Source organism: Lycium ferocissimum, chromosome 1, assembly GCF_029784015.1.
Source record: "Lycium ferocissimum isolate CSIRO_LF1 chromosome 1, AGI_CSIRO_Lferr_CH_V1, whole genome shotgun sequence".
NCBI classification, from domain to species: domain Eukaryota; kingdom Viridiplantae; phylum Streptophyta; class Magnoliopsida; order Solanales; family Solanaceae; genus Lycium; species Lycium ferocissimum.
This window is the reverse complement of record NC_081342.1, coordinates 2503239-2517063: the sequence shown is the minus strand read 5'-3', so window position 1 is coordinate 2517063 and position 13825 is coordinate 2503239. Positions and strand designations below refer to the sequence as shown.

The 13825-nt window shown below is 35.8% G+C and overlaps 1 protein-coding gene and 2 pseudogenes across 1 annotated transcript; 1 reads left to right on the top strand and 2 right to left on the bottom strand.

The window, feature by feature from the left end:
- Positions 1 to 461: 461 nt before the first annotated feature.
- Positions 462 to 3967, bottom strand: LOC132055389 (toMV resistance protein Tm-2(2)-like; annotated as a pseudogene).
- Positions 3968 to 4167: 200 nt separating this feature from the next.
- On the bottom strand, positions 4168 to 7232 carry LOC132060889 (toMV resistance protein Tm-2(2)-like; annotated as a pseudogene).
- A 1626-nt stretch (positions 7233 to 8858) lies between these two features.
- Positions 8859 to 12212, top strand: LOC132055318 (glycine-rich RNA-binding protein 2, mitochondrial-like). The gene is made up of 5 exons (XM_059447111.1): positions 8859 to 9014; positions 9900 to 10041; positions 10136 to 10204; positions 11497 to 11603; positions 11926 to 12212. Exons 2-5 carry the CDS (start codon positions 9906 to 9908, stop codon positions 12058 to 12060), a joined length of 447 nt encoding a protein of 148 aa, XP_059303094.1. The 5' UTR covers positions 8859 to 9014; positions 9900 to 9905; the 3' UTR covers positions 12061 to 12212.
- The last annotated feature ends 1613 nt before the right edge of the window (positions 12213 to 13825 follow it).

Sequence of the window (13825 nt, the reverse complement as noted above, 5' to 3'; positions counted from 1 at the left end):
TGGAATAGATAAGAATCATCTGCCTTAATCTTATGTCTCGGATTCGCACTTTTAAGATCGGAAAATATCCTAATAAGGAATATTGATTTCCCCTTTAACAGTCCTTACGGGATGCAAATTCGAATTAGTCAAGTTAGTGGGTTTCGAATAAGACACTCCCTACTTAAAGAAAATTCTCCATTCTCAAGACTAAAAACCATGTAACTCAAATTTAAAGTAGCGGGATCCCAACCATCATATTAAAACATCGTGAGGATGTCATAGTCTCACCACTAATATAAATTATTACCACTTTTTGGAGTAAAATATATAGTACAAATTTCCTCTGCATTTTTCTACTTTATGACTCTTATGGTTCCTTTTTTTTTTGTGTGGGGGAGGGGGGGGGGGGGGTTGCAGATGTGCTCAAATAGAAATCTACTAATCCATTCCTTTGGCCCTTCTTCATAGTCATCTAAAACAAAAAATCAATTCAATCTGTAAACAGAGGTACCTTGACAAATTCAATCAGGAAACAAATCTACTGCTAATTCAAACGGTAAATAATCATAAACAAAACAAAGAGAAATACAAAGTTTATTTTAAAAATCATAATCCACCAAACAACAACTTTCATGAGTAATCAAACATTTTCTGATTCATTGTACTACCAACAGGCGTGCACCTTATCATCAGAAGGCTTAAAAGCTGCTCTTCAGCAAAGACTTCCAGTGGGTACACATTCTCAAATGCATCCCTGCAATTTATTTGACATGAAGTATTTTATTAATGAACTATGTATAAATAGAAAAAAATACATTATCAACAATATTAAACATAACTAGTTATACTAGGACACTAACCTGTTGACACATTAGGCTTTTCATATTCCAGCTTTGCAAGCCTTTCCAAGAGCCTAATCTCGGAAGTGCCTCCTACAACTATCACCTTGTTAAGTTTAAGCTTACTAGCATCATCGCAGATTACTTCAGACAACCAGAGTGTAGCCGTAATACGCAACACTTCAACTTGCGGAAAGCTATCGCCATTGGCATCACTAGAGAGATCCATCTTTTCTTTACTACATGTGCAGAGATCTATTTTGAGTATCCTTAATTTGGGAAATTTCTTAAGCCCTGCGAGTAGATGACTGTTTACCATAAGAAAGGCAAGAGTAAGCTTGACAAGGTTTGGAGGGAAATGCTTCAGAATTGTTGGGCATTACTCGGAGATCATACAAATGCAACTTAACAATATTTTGATAAGAAGACAAGTTTATTTGCTCGCTCACGTGATTGGAAAATTTGAGCTTCAAAACTTCCAGCGCCTTTAGCAACATAATTGGGCTACGGCGCGTTACAGATAATATCTTAATGGTAGAATCAGATACTCCTATTATACGTAGTTTTCTTAAATTGATCAATTGGTGCAACAATCTTGGTTGAAATTTTTTATCATCCATCCATATCAAAGTTTGTAGATTATTAGGCAAGGAGTACATGTTGTTTGAGCAAAATGGGCTCACAGAAAAGAATCCCATAGGTGCATGTGCAGGACCTCTATCACGGAGATGCCTCAATTGTTTCGACTCCCAAAAACCCGAAGGAAGGCTAATGAGGCTCTTTCCAACATGTAGGTTCTCTAGACATTTGAGCTTGACAATACTATTTGGCAGTTTTCCATTAATTTGCGGCCCCTTCAATCTCAGATAGTCTGACCAATTCATGTTCCCAATTTTGTTAGGGATAGTGACATGTTGATAATAATTTTGAGGCATGACTACGAACAATACTTGCAATAATTTGAAGTCGAGATGAACCATTTGAGAAAATATGTTAGGGTACTCTTTTGTAAAACAGAAAAGTGCACGAAGCTTCTTAGGCTTAGGATTTGAACGGAAGAACTCATTCAAGACATCATTAGAGTAAAATGTAATCCTTTGCAGCCTAGAAACATTGTCGGGATCACCAAATGCATTGTCCTCGGTATGAAAGAAGTTACTTTTCTTGCCCAATACAACGCACAAACTGTGTAACAAGTCATGTATGCGAAAAACTTGAAATTCCTCCATCGTAAGTCTTTTTGGCAACTTGAATCAAGTTTCTAGAAACCAAATCATTTAGTAAATCCTTCGCCAAATCTTCAGCCTCTCGCCTATTACCACTATTTACTACTATAAATTTCTCGGCAATCCACATATTTTTCAAATCAAAAGCAAGAATTTCATGATCCTCGGGGAAAAGGCCAAAATACAATAAACATGGCCTTAATGCAATGGGCAAATCATTGTAACTTAGAGCTAATATCTTTACACATTGATCTTGAATATTTTGACTCATCGTCTCAAGTATCCTATTCCATGCATGTCCAGTTCTTTCCCTTGCCCTTAACATGCTTGCAATCACCACAATGTCTAGTGGTACACCACCACATCTCCCAACTATCTCTCTAACAATATTTTCCAAGATTGGTAAAGCATTGGCCCAATTATTATTATCAAAATTAAAGATTTTCTTGGTAAAGAGTTCAAAGCTTTTCTCTGAATCTAGGGGTTTCAACACGTGGGGCGAGAAAGTCCCTCCTATGTATCTGCCTACATTACTATTTCATGATGTGATAATTATCCTACTTCCAGTTGTTGAATCACGTTCAGGAAGGATAAGTTTCAAATCATCCCAAATGTTATCTTGGAGGATAACATACCTTTTTCTTTTTAAGAGTAATTGTAAGTTGCCCTCCAAATTATCTTTCCTTTCCTCTTCCGTCAGTCCAACTTGTTTGGCTATGTCAAGTAAGATTTCTCCCGCTCTTGATTGTTGTGAAACATAGACTAGTCCCGAACACTCAAATTGATCACGGATGTGCCTATAAAGCTTCTTGGCAAAAGTTGTTTTTCCCAGACCGGGCATGCCAACTATCGAAATTACTCCATATTGTAAATCTTGATCAAGTAACTTGGCTTGTAGCATATTGAAGTCATTATCCAAACCGATGACCTCAGTTTCATCAGAATGAAGGAATAATCTTCTCCGGTCTAATGGAACACAATCATTACTGTTTCTTGTATCTATGATGTTGTAAGTTGTCCTTACACGGTCAATGTGAACAACCCTTTTCTTTATCTTCTCAATCTCCACAGCAAACTCATTGGCAAAAGAAGTCGTCTTAAGGCAACACATTGCACCTTTGACTCACGCATAGTATGCGTATTTTATGCTATTTTTTTTTAGTTCCAACACATTGAGAGAGTATAGTACATGCATATTTCAATTTTCTAGCTATTGTACATATTGGTTTATCACCTTTTTATACCAAATTTTGTTGCATTAATGTTCACTTAAATTAAGTCGTATTACAATTACAATCATTCGACTGCTAAAATACTTAGATCTAAAGGTCTCTAACTTAAATATAATTTCTTATATAAGTTTATGGCATCTCAAACTTTAATATAATTTCGTATACAAGTTGTATGATAACCATTCAATTTTGCATTAGTTATTATTCTGATCCACTAATATGTACAAATAATTTTTTAGTAATCAATTAAAATGTTTAACCTACACCACATGGTTTATAGTCTACTATCAATGGAAGTCTCTCATGGGTCCGATTCCCATTACCCTCTCCTGATCGAGGAAATTGTTCAACACTAAATTCATTAAAAGTTTGAATAGAAGAAAATGTTCATACAAAGATCTCTTAATCATTTTATTACTGAATTTGACATAAAACTAAAAAAATTAATGGGCCACAACCTATTTACCCCTCCGGACCCCCCTATGTAGTGAATTTTTTTTAAAAGATGTTTAACCTACAAAAGGAAAAGGGGGAGAGATGTTGTGGTACCCTACTAACAATGTCTATCCTTATTTTGTGGTGTGTTGGTGAAGTTGGGAGAGGTGATTAAGTGATTGATTAACGTGAAAAAACCCAAGTACACAAAAGGCCCACCCACATGCAATGGATAATAAGTCAAGGGAAAAGGACGCTATGTGTCCAGTCAACTAAATTAATCCCACATTTGACCAATATTTGGGCTTAATACCACAGGCTGTCCAGGCGGCCCAAATTAATGTCAAAAAATGGCCAGTCGGCTCAAAATAATGCCAAGGCTGGCCAGCCCAAAAACAAACATTTTCTGATTCATTGTAATACCAACAGGCATGCACCTCATCATCAGAAGGCTTAAAAGATGCTCTTCAGCAAAGACTTCCAGTGGGTACACATTCTCAAATGCATCCCTACAATTTATTTGACATGAAGTATTTAATTAATGAACTATGTATAAATAAATAAAAAAATACATTATCAACAATATTAAACATAACTAATTATACTAGCACACTAACCTGTTGACACATTGGGCTTTTCATATTCCAGCTTCGTAAGCCTTTCTGAGAGCCTAATCTCCGAAGTGCCTCCTACAACTATCACCTTGTTAAGTTTAGGCATACTAACATCATCACAGATTACTTCAGACAATCAGAGTGCAGCCGTAATATGCAACAGTTCAAGTAGCCGTAATATGCAACAGTTCAAGTTGCGGAAAGTTATCGCCATTGGCATCACCAGAGAGATCCATCTTTTCTTTATTATATGTGCAGAGATCTATTTTGAGTATCCTTAAGTTGGGCAATTTCTTAAGTGCTGCGAGTAGATGACTGTTTACCATCAGAAAGGCAAGAATAAGCTTGACAAGATTTGGAGGGAAATGCTTCAGAATTGTTAGGCATTACTCGGAGATCATACAAATGCAACTTAACAATATTTTGATAGGACGACAAGTTTATTTGCTCGCTTACGTGACTGGAAAATTTGAGCTTCAAAACTTCCAACGCTTTTGGCAACATAGTTGGGCCAGGGCGCGTTACAGATAATATCTTAATGGTAGAATCAGATACTCCTATTATACCTAGTTTTCTTAAATTGATCAATTGGTGCTGCAATCTTGGCTGAAAATTTTCATCCATTCACATCAAAGTTTGTAGATTATTAGGCAAGGAGTACATGTTGTTTGAGCAAAATGGGCTTACAGAAAAGAATCCCTTAGATGCATGTGCAAGACCTCTATCACGGAGATGCCTCAATTGTTTCGACTCCCAAACACCCGAAGGAAAGGTAATGAGGCTCTTTCCAACGTCTAGGGTCTCCAGACATTTGAGCTTGACAATACTATTTGGGAGTTTTCCAGTAATTTGAGGCCCCTTCAATCTCAGATAGCGTAAACAATTCATGTTCCCAATTTTGTTAGGGATAGTGACATGTTGATAATAATTTTGAGGCATGACTACGAACAATACTTGCAATAATTTGAAGTCGAGATAAGCCATTTGAGAAAATATGTTAGGGTACTCTTTTGTGAAACAGAAAAGTGCAAGAAGCTTCTTAAGCTTAGGATTTGAACGAAAGAACTCATTCATGACATCATCAGAGTAAAATGTAATCCTTCGCAACCTAGAAACATTGTCGGGATCACCAAATGCATTGTGCTCAGTGTGAAAGAAGTTACTTTTCTTGCCCAATACAATGCAAAAACTATGTAACAAGTCATGTATGCGAAAATCCTTGGCAACTTGAATCAACTTGAATCTTGAAATTCTTCCATCGTAAGTCTTTTTGGCAACTTGAATCAAGTTTCTAGAAACCAAATCATTTAGGAAATCCTTCGCCAAATCTTCAGCCTCTCGCATATTATCACTATTTACTACTATAAATTTCTCGGCAATCCACATATTTTTCAAATCAAAAGCAAGAATTTCATGGTCCTTGGAGAAAAGGCCAAAATACATTAAGCATGGCCTTAATGCAATGGGCAAATCATTGTAACTTAGAGCCAATATCTTTACACATTGATCTTGAGTATTTTGACTCATCGTCTCAAGTACCCTATTCCATGCATGTCCAGTTCTTTCCCTTGCCCTTAACATGCTTGCAATCACCACAATGGCTAGTGGTACACCACCACATCTCACGACCATCTCTCCACCAATATTTTCCAAGATTGGTAAAGCATTGGCCCAATTATTATTATCAAAATTAAAGATTTTCTTCTTAAAGAGTTCAAAGCTTTTCTCTAAATCTAGGGGTTTCAACACGTGGGGCATGAAATTCCCTCCTATGTATCTGCCTACATTACTATTTCGAGATTTGATAATTATCCTACTTCCAGTTGTTGAATCACGTTCAGGAAGGAAAAGTTTCAAATCATCCCAAATGTCATCTAGGACGATAACATACCTTTTTCTTTTCAAGAGTAATAGTAAGTTGCCCTCCAAATTATCTTTCCTTTCCTCTTCCGTCAGTCCAACTTGTTTGGCTATGTTAAGTAAGATTTCTCCCGCTCTTGATTGTTGTGAAACATAGACTAGTCCCGAACACTCAAATTGATCACGGACGTGCCTATAAAGTTTCTTGGCAAAAGTTGTTTTTCCAAGACCGGGCATGCCAGCTATCACAATTACTGCATATTGTAAATCTTGATCAAATAACTTGGCTTGTAGCATATTGAAGTCATTATCCAAACCGATGACCTCAGTTTCATCAGAATGAAGGAATAATCTTCTCCGGTCCAATGGAATGCAATCATTACTGTTACTTGTATCTATGATCTGTCCTTACACGGTCAATGTCAACAACCCTTTTCTTTATCTTCTCAATCTCCACAGCAAACTAGCTCATTGGCAAAAGAAGTTGTCTTAAGGCAACAAATTGCACCTTTTGCAGATGTGGGATTGTTGAATTCTTGGAATGAACTCATCTAAGAGATCTTCCACATCACCGGCTAGTTCCTGAATATTTTTTTAGGTTTTTCACCCTTGAATCGCCTTCAACTGCCTTGGCCTTTGCATCGTCTATATAGGATCAAATGTGTCTCAATTCTCTCTGGAGCCAATCAACGTCTTCTTTCAACCAATATAAACACGTTCCTTCTTGAACGAGTAGATTTCTAACTATTTCTGCAGATTTATTGATGATTGCAATAAGAACTATTTCAGCCATCTCTTTTTTGCGTTCTTCCTTTCTTTTTCAGTAGCTAGGAAGACTTCTAAATTTGAGGATGAGTAAGGAAAAGTAAAAGAAAAAGATGATCAATTGGTAAAGGAAAAGAAAGATCACCTTAGACTCATTCTATCTACTATTTCCTTTAGTCTTGGAGTCCACAACCAAGTCTCCTAATAATGTCAAGTAAATGAAAAACGATAGAAAGAACTAGGAAAGAAGAAAGAAAGAAATAAGAAAGCATAAAGGGACAACGCATGCAGTGAATAAGATAACGTGGGCCAGCATAGTAATGAAAAAGGAGAACTACATTACACGAACAAGGGTTTGAAATCAAACTCCTCTCTAGGAGGATAGTTGTGACGATTCAAGTGAGATTTAATACTGATCCAACTGTCGATTCAATCGGATTATTCGGGCAACTAGGGTGGGGACTACCACGACTCCTCTCTTCTTGAGAATTTATATGTCTCTTATTAGTATATGGACAACTATCTCTCGAGCATAATTTTAGGTTTGACTTCAATGGAAAAATAAAATAGAACACCTAACAAAGAATCTTCGCAGACGAAGAACTATGAGATCACCCCTTTAAATTCTGGGGTGACGCGGAGGGATGGTACAATTAGAGTTGTTTTTTATCGGAAGGACTTGTCAAGGTAAGGAAGAAGGATGTAATTCGAGGAAAGTATAAATTTTAGAAAGTCCCATGTTAAATTAAAACTACTAAACTCTCTAGACTCAATTTGTATTTGTGAACAACTTTTTTTTGATCCATTTGAATCTGTAATAAATTAAATTAGCTTTCTCAATCTTGAGGATTGCTTATTTATAAACTATCATGAATTAGTCGCTATGGTGAAACCGGTAGACATGCTGCTATCACATCAAAAGAATACATGTTGCACATTAATTCAAAAAATATCCTCATAAAAAAAAGGGTATTTTCCGCAAGGGTGGCTAGGGGTGGGCATGGTGCGGTATTTGAAACTTCGATTCGCTAATTTCGATTTTCGGTATTTAAAAATACTATACCATTACCATACCCGATTAATTCGGTATGGTTCAATATTTTTAAGTTCGGTTTCGGTATTTTGCGGTACGGTAATTCGATAACCGTAGTTTGTTCGACTACGACTTACATATATACATATAATAAAGAATTAAGACTTCGGCTATTCAAGAAACGTCTCAATTATATTATACTAACACCTTACTCGTGTAAAAATATTCAAAAAAAAGTACAAGCAATGCCCTTCGTTAATCAATTACACATAAAGGGCATTTCAACCAAGATATATATACTTCGGTACACAAAAAGGGTATTTCAATCAATTAATTCATACTAACATCTTACACATGTAAAAATATTTAAAAGAAACTACAAGCAATTCTAACGTCTAAACAATTAGTTTGTACTAATACCAAATATATATTTGTTAGTATTCCATATATATATATATATGGAATACTTCGGTATGGTATTCGGTATTTCGATATTTTCGTTATCAATACCGAATACCGTACCAAATTCCAAACTTTTTAAAAATGAATATCAAATACCGTACCAAATACCATAATATCGAAACCGCGGTATCAAAAATTTCGATTTCAGTATGGTAATCGGAATATACCGCACCGTGCCCGCACCTAAGGTCGGCTGAGTTGGTTCAACGAGTAATTTTACACATGGGAGACCTGAGATCAATTTCTGTCGCCAACTCATCGCACGGAACTTGCTAAGTGCGGTTTATATGTTATTGCACTAGGACTAGGATTTACGCAGAGTGAATCCAGAGAATAGCGGCGGCAGGATCCATAGTTTTAAAAGAGGAAAATACAACACCTCTGAGTAGTAAAATTACTCTCGAGTCCCTGACAATTTGGAGCTATTAACACGCCAAAAAAATATTTTCACTCTGAATAAGTCCCAAAGGCATACTCTTATACATAGCCCATTCTTAAACCCACACTAAGACCTAGCCGCTTCTTATTTTCTTGCCTCTTAAACCCTGAATACTTGTTTTCATCAGGTTATTTTTATACCCTTATAATAATTTTTGACATGGGTTTATGCTTATTTTGCTATATTATGGTTCTTTGCCTTATTATTTGTTTGTTCAAGAACTTATAGTTGTGTCATTAATATGTGTTTTGTTATGGTTCTTGAGGTTTGGTTGAAAAAAAAAAATTCATTCTTGGTCCTGTTCGAAGTCAGATAATGACTTGTTCTTGTGATTAGCTTCATAATGTTGTTATTGTTTTTTTTTTTTTTTGGTTAAAACTTTTACTCATTGTTTTTATGTTTGGTGAAAAAAAAAAAAATTTGTTATTTGTCCTGTTCAAAGTCAGATAATGCCTTGCCGTTGTAATTAGTTTCATATTGTTTTTATTGGTTGTGTTAGTGTATTTCTCTAATTTGTGTGGTTGAGTTATAAAAAGTTTGATGATTGTTCTGTTTTGGAATAAAGATAGCTGAAAGTGTTCTCACTTGATATTTGCTTTAGAAAATAAGTGACTACTGGAGTGATTAGCTAGTTGGCTTTGGTACATGTTATTCATCTATTAGCCAAGATTCTTGTGGCCTAAGATATAATATTAGGCCAGAAATGTAACTTTTTGTAGTGTATCTGGTCATGAGTTTTGATATCAAGAGTTGAAGGGAAAAGGGGGGAACCTAGAGCTTGTAGCTTTTCAGAAATTGTGTTTTTTTGACTCGTGGCAAAACGTGTTTTTTTCTCTAGTATGCGTTTAAATGAATGAAATTTTCATCTTTTAGTAGTGTCATTCGTCTACCTTAATTTTAGTTTTCAGCTTCATAAATTTTCCTATTGACGTTGTTTGTCAGATGAAAGGTTTTGATACTTTAAAAGTTGAATTTGTATAACATTCTTCTTTAATTTTTTTTTTTTTAATAGATATCTATGGCTTTCTACAACAAACTTGGTGGTCTTTTGAGGCAGAGCATTTCAACAAGCGGCAATGCATTGAACGCACAATCATCAGCACCTTCAATGCTTAATGCTATCCGTTGCATGTCAACAAAACTATTCGTTGGGGGTATGTGATTAGCAGTATGAAAACCCATTATTGCTTTTTTACTTTTAACACTCTGCAGTTGTAAAGTTTGCTTATTTATTGCTACACAATATAGGTCTTTCATATGGAACTGATGATCAGTCTCTAAAGGATGCCTTCACCAGCTTTGGTGATGTTGTCGATGGTGAGCTCCCAACTCTCTCGAGTCTAGCTTGCTTTAGGGTGTGTTTGGTAAGAAAGAAAATGTTTCCCATGGAAAACGTTTTCCCAGTTAAATAAGTGGTTTTCACACGTATATTCTTTTGTTTGATACGTAAGCAGAAAATGCTTTTCCCAAAGCATTTTTGCATAATCTAGGCAAACACTTGGAGGGTGGGGTAGGGATGTGGGGGTGGTGGGGAGGCGAAAATCAATGTGAGAATGCCACTTGTGGAACTTGTTTTTCCCTACTTCTATTGGGGAAATCATTTTGACCAACCAAACATGGAAAACTAGAAAATCTTTTCCTCCATGCCAAACGCACCCTTAGTTTTTTTTCTTATCGGGTGGTGAATATTTGAATGAACAACACAATGAAAAGCAAGTCAGACGAAGAATCCTGTCTTTTTGTGAATAATAGTATATAGTCTGTATATGCATCTGATAATATCAAGCCATTTTTCTGAAAGACAATTTTCTTGAGCCGAGGGTCTATCGGAAAGAGGGTATATAGTCTGTATATGCATCTGACAATATCAAGCCACTTTTCTGAAAGACGATTTTCTTGAGCTGAGGGTCTATCGGAAACAGCCGAGGGTATATAGTCTGTATATGCATCTGACAATATCAAGCCACTTTTCTGAAAGACGATTTTCTTGGGCCTCTATCGGAAAGTCACCCCACAAAGGTAGTGTTAAGGTCTGTGTACACCCCCCCCCCCCCCCCCACCCCAAAAAAAAAAAAAAGACCCCACTTGTGGGAATATACTATGTATGTTGTTGTATATATCTGATAGTATGTGCGCGTGTGTATATATTTACGTATATGTGATATGGATGCAGACATTTACCTGTTGTCTGTGTCTTCTCTTGCTTACTAGGCTATTGCTTATTAGTTGATTCCTATGTTCTGATGTTGGTTAACTTTCTTCGGTCTTGGTCTTTCAATACGTTTAGTCATATAATGAGGTCTCCGCACTTTTTTAATCGTTAATTGTATATGTGGTTGCATAGTCTAGTGATTGGGCTGGGATATTGCCAGTTTTCTGGTTGTTTTTTATTTTGTTCATTCAGGTAAGTCATTAGCATTTTACTATCTCTATCACCCTCGTTTAGGTTGTGTGGGCGGTAGGATTAATTAACATTGGAGTTGCACCAGTATTTCTGGCTTTTTTGACATGTGCTCCTCCCTTTCGTCTTTGCTTGATTGTTCTTAGTTTCTGCTGTTTGAACTATTGCTCAGTGTATTAAACACTTGAATATTGTGATTGTGACACAGCTAAGGTAATCATGGATAGAGATTCTGGGAGATCAAAGGGATTCGGATTCGTGAACTTCACAGACGGTGAATCTGCTAAAGAGGCTATGACAGCAATGGATGGACAGGTAAAAAGTTTGTTAGTAATACATGAAACCATTCAATATACAAGTAGAATGTCCACCCTCAGATTTAAGCTTTTATCTAGTGTAAGAGCCCGTTTCGTTACAACGATTAGGGGCATTTATCCAGTGTAAAATTTGGGATTAGTTAAAACCATGATACAATTTGTACCAAAATTTGGGATTGTCTATCACATATAGGTGGAATCATAATCCTGGCATTATAATTAGGATAACCTTGTTTTGAACCAAACTACCCCTCAGTGCTTTTGGTGTGGGTGCACAGTTAGAATATTTTTGGCTGATATAAACATTATGGTCCCTGCAGGACCTCAATGGGAGGAACATCCGTGTCTCTCTAGCCCAAGAGAGAGCCCCTCGCAGCGGTGGTTTTGGTGGTGGTGGAGGATATGGCGGCGGTGGGGGCGGATATGGTGGATCTAGAGGAAATGATGCATACTAAGTAAACTTGTTATCTTTGCTCAATTGTCTATACAGGCATAGCAAATTTAAGTAGGTAGGAGATAGGATTTAAACATGCGCTTTTGTGTTGAATGGATTCTCTTTAGCTTTTAATGTATGCTTCTTCTATATTAAGGTTTTTTCATATGGTCATTTGACTGCTTCTGTCTTTTAGTTATTTATAACTTTATGGTAATCATTCCCTACTTTGGTTCAAGAAGAATAGTGGAGTTCATAGTTAATACTCCCTCCGGCCCAACTATATGACAATCCCTTTTATTTCCACATGTGAAATTTAAAACTCCTTGGCACAGATATTTTTCAAAGCCAAAAATGGGCCAATTGGTGCTATTTCTATAAAAAAATATTAAGTCTTGGAAAATTGAAGTCAATTGTTGGAGGGATTAATGTTTTGTATATTAATGATAATATAACAGCATATCTAGTGAAATCCACAAAGTAATGTCTGGGGAGGGTATGTGCACAGGCGAGACTAGATTCTCGGCATAAGAAGAAGATATTAAAGATAATATACATGTTTTAATATAACTAGTGTATATGTTACGTATATTTTGGGCTTGGACTAATTGCACCTGCTACTATGGATCTGTTCTCTAAACCCAGGAAACTATGCATTTTTTTGTGCGGAATGTCCTTCAGAGGCACTGGTCTTTAATTTTTGTCTCTCAAATTGGTCGTTTTTAATTTTTGTCCTTCGTTAAAAACCCCTTGGTTCCAGGTTCGAACCCCCGTTTAGTCAAAAATTGAAAAAAAAAAAATTACAAGGTAGAGTTTTGCCTCAAACTCCACCTGATTAGGCAGAGTTTTGTTGCCTTCAAGTAGAGTTTAAGGCAAACTTTGCCTTAAAGCAAAGTTTGAAATTCTACGTTAAGGCAGAGTTTTGCCTTCAGGCATGGCAAAACTCTACTTATACCTGAAGGCAAAACTCGATCATAAGGTAGAGGTTTGCATTAAGGCTAATTTATTTATTTTATTTTATTCAGTTGAATTTTTGCAAAATTTTGTCTTAAGGCCTAACTTTACTACGAAATTCTACCTTGCGATTTTTTTTTTTGATTGAGCCGGGATTCAAACCCCAAACCTCAAGGTATTGGGCGAAGGATAAAAATTAAAGACCACCAATTTGAGGGCCAAAAATTAAAGACCAGTGCCTTTGAAGGACAATTGTGCAAATGAGCCGAAACTATGCGGCCCAATGAAATTAAACGTTCATGCTAGCCCATCCAATTTTCTAATTGCCTCGAAGAAATATTCCTTTTTTAAATATATATATATATATATATATATATATATATATATATATATATACTCTATCTCATGTACAAGTGATTACAAGATCGTACACAAATAGTTTATAGTAAATGCTTTTCATGAACTTTAGTGGATGTTTAAAGATGACGCCAAAATAGGCATCTAAATGATTTATAAGCTAATTGTATAAGGGTATAAAACATTATGTTTGATGATCTTGTGTTTCTTTCTTTAAAGGTTTTAAAATATATATCTTTGATGGTCTTGTGTTCTTTCTTGAATATCTTTTGAAATTTGTTAATAATAAAAAAGATGCATGGCGTCCAAAATTGCTGACTTTTTCTCAAGAAATGTAGAAAAATCGAACATGTAAATTAATTAAATTCCTCAAAAGCTGATTCAAAATTCAAATATGTTAACTGAAACTCTCAAAAACTGAATGACAATCTGAAAATCAATTGAAGGATGCTACTAGTCCATTTTAATATAATGTT

Excerpts from the sequence above, each read along its gene's own strand:
- LOC132055318 (XM_059447111.1), top strand. The coding sequence starts at position 9,906 with ATGGCTTTCTACAACAAACTTGGTGGTCTTTTGAGGCAGAGCATTTCA. Across the intron at positions 10,042-10,135 it reads AACAAAACTATTCGTTGGGG|GTCTTTCATATGGAACTGAT; the intron begins GTATGTGATTAG and ends TACACAATATAG. Across the intron at positions 11,604-11,925 it reads TGACAGCAATGGATGGACAG|GACCTCAATGGGAGGAACAT; the intron begins GTAAAAAGTTTG and ends TGGTCCCTGCAG.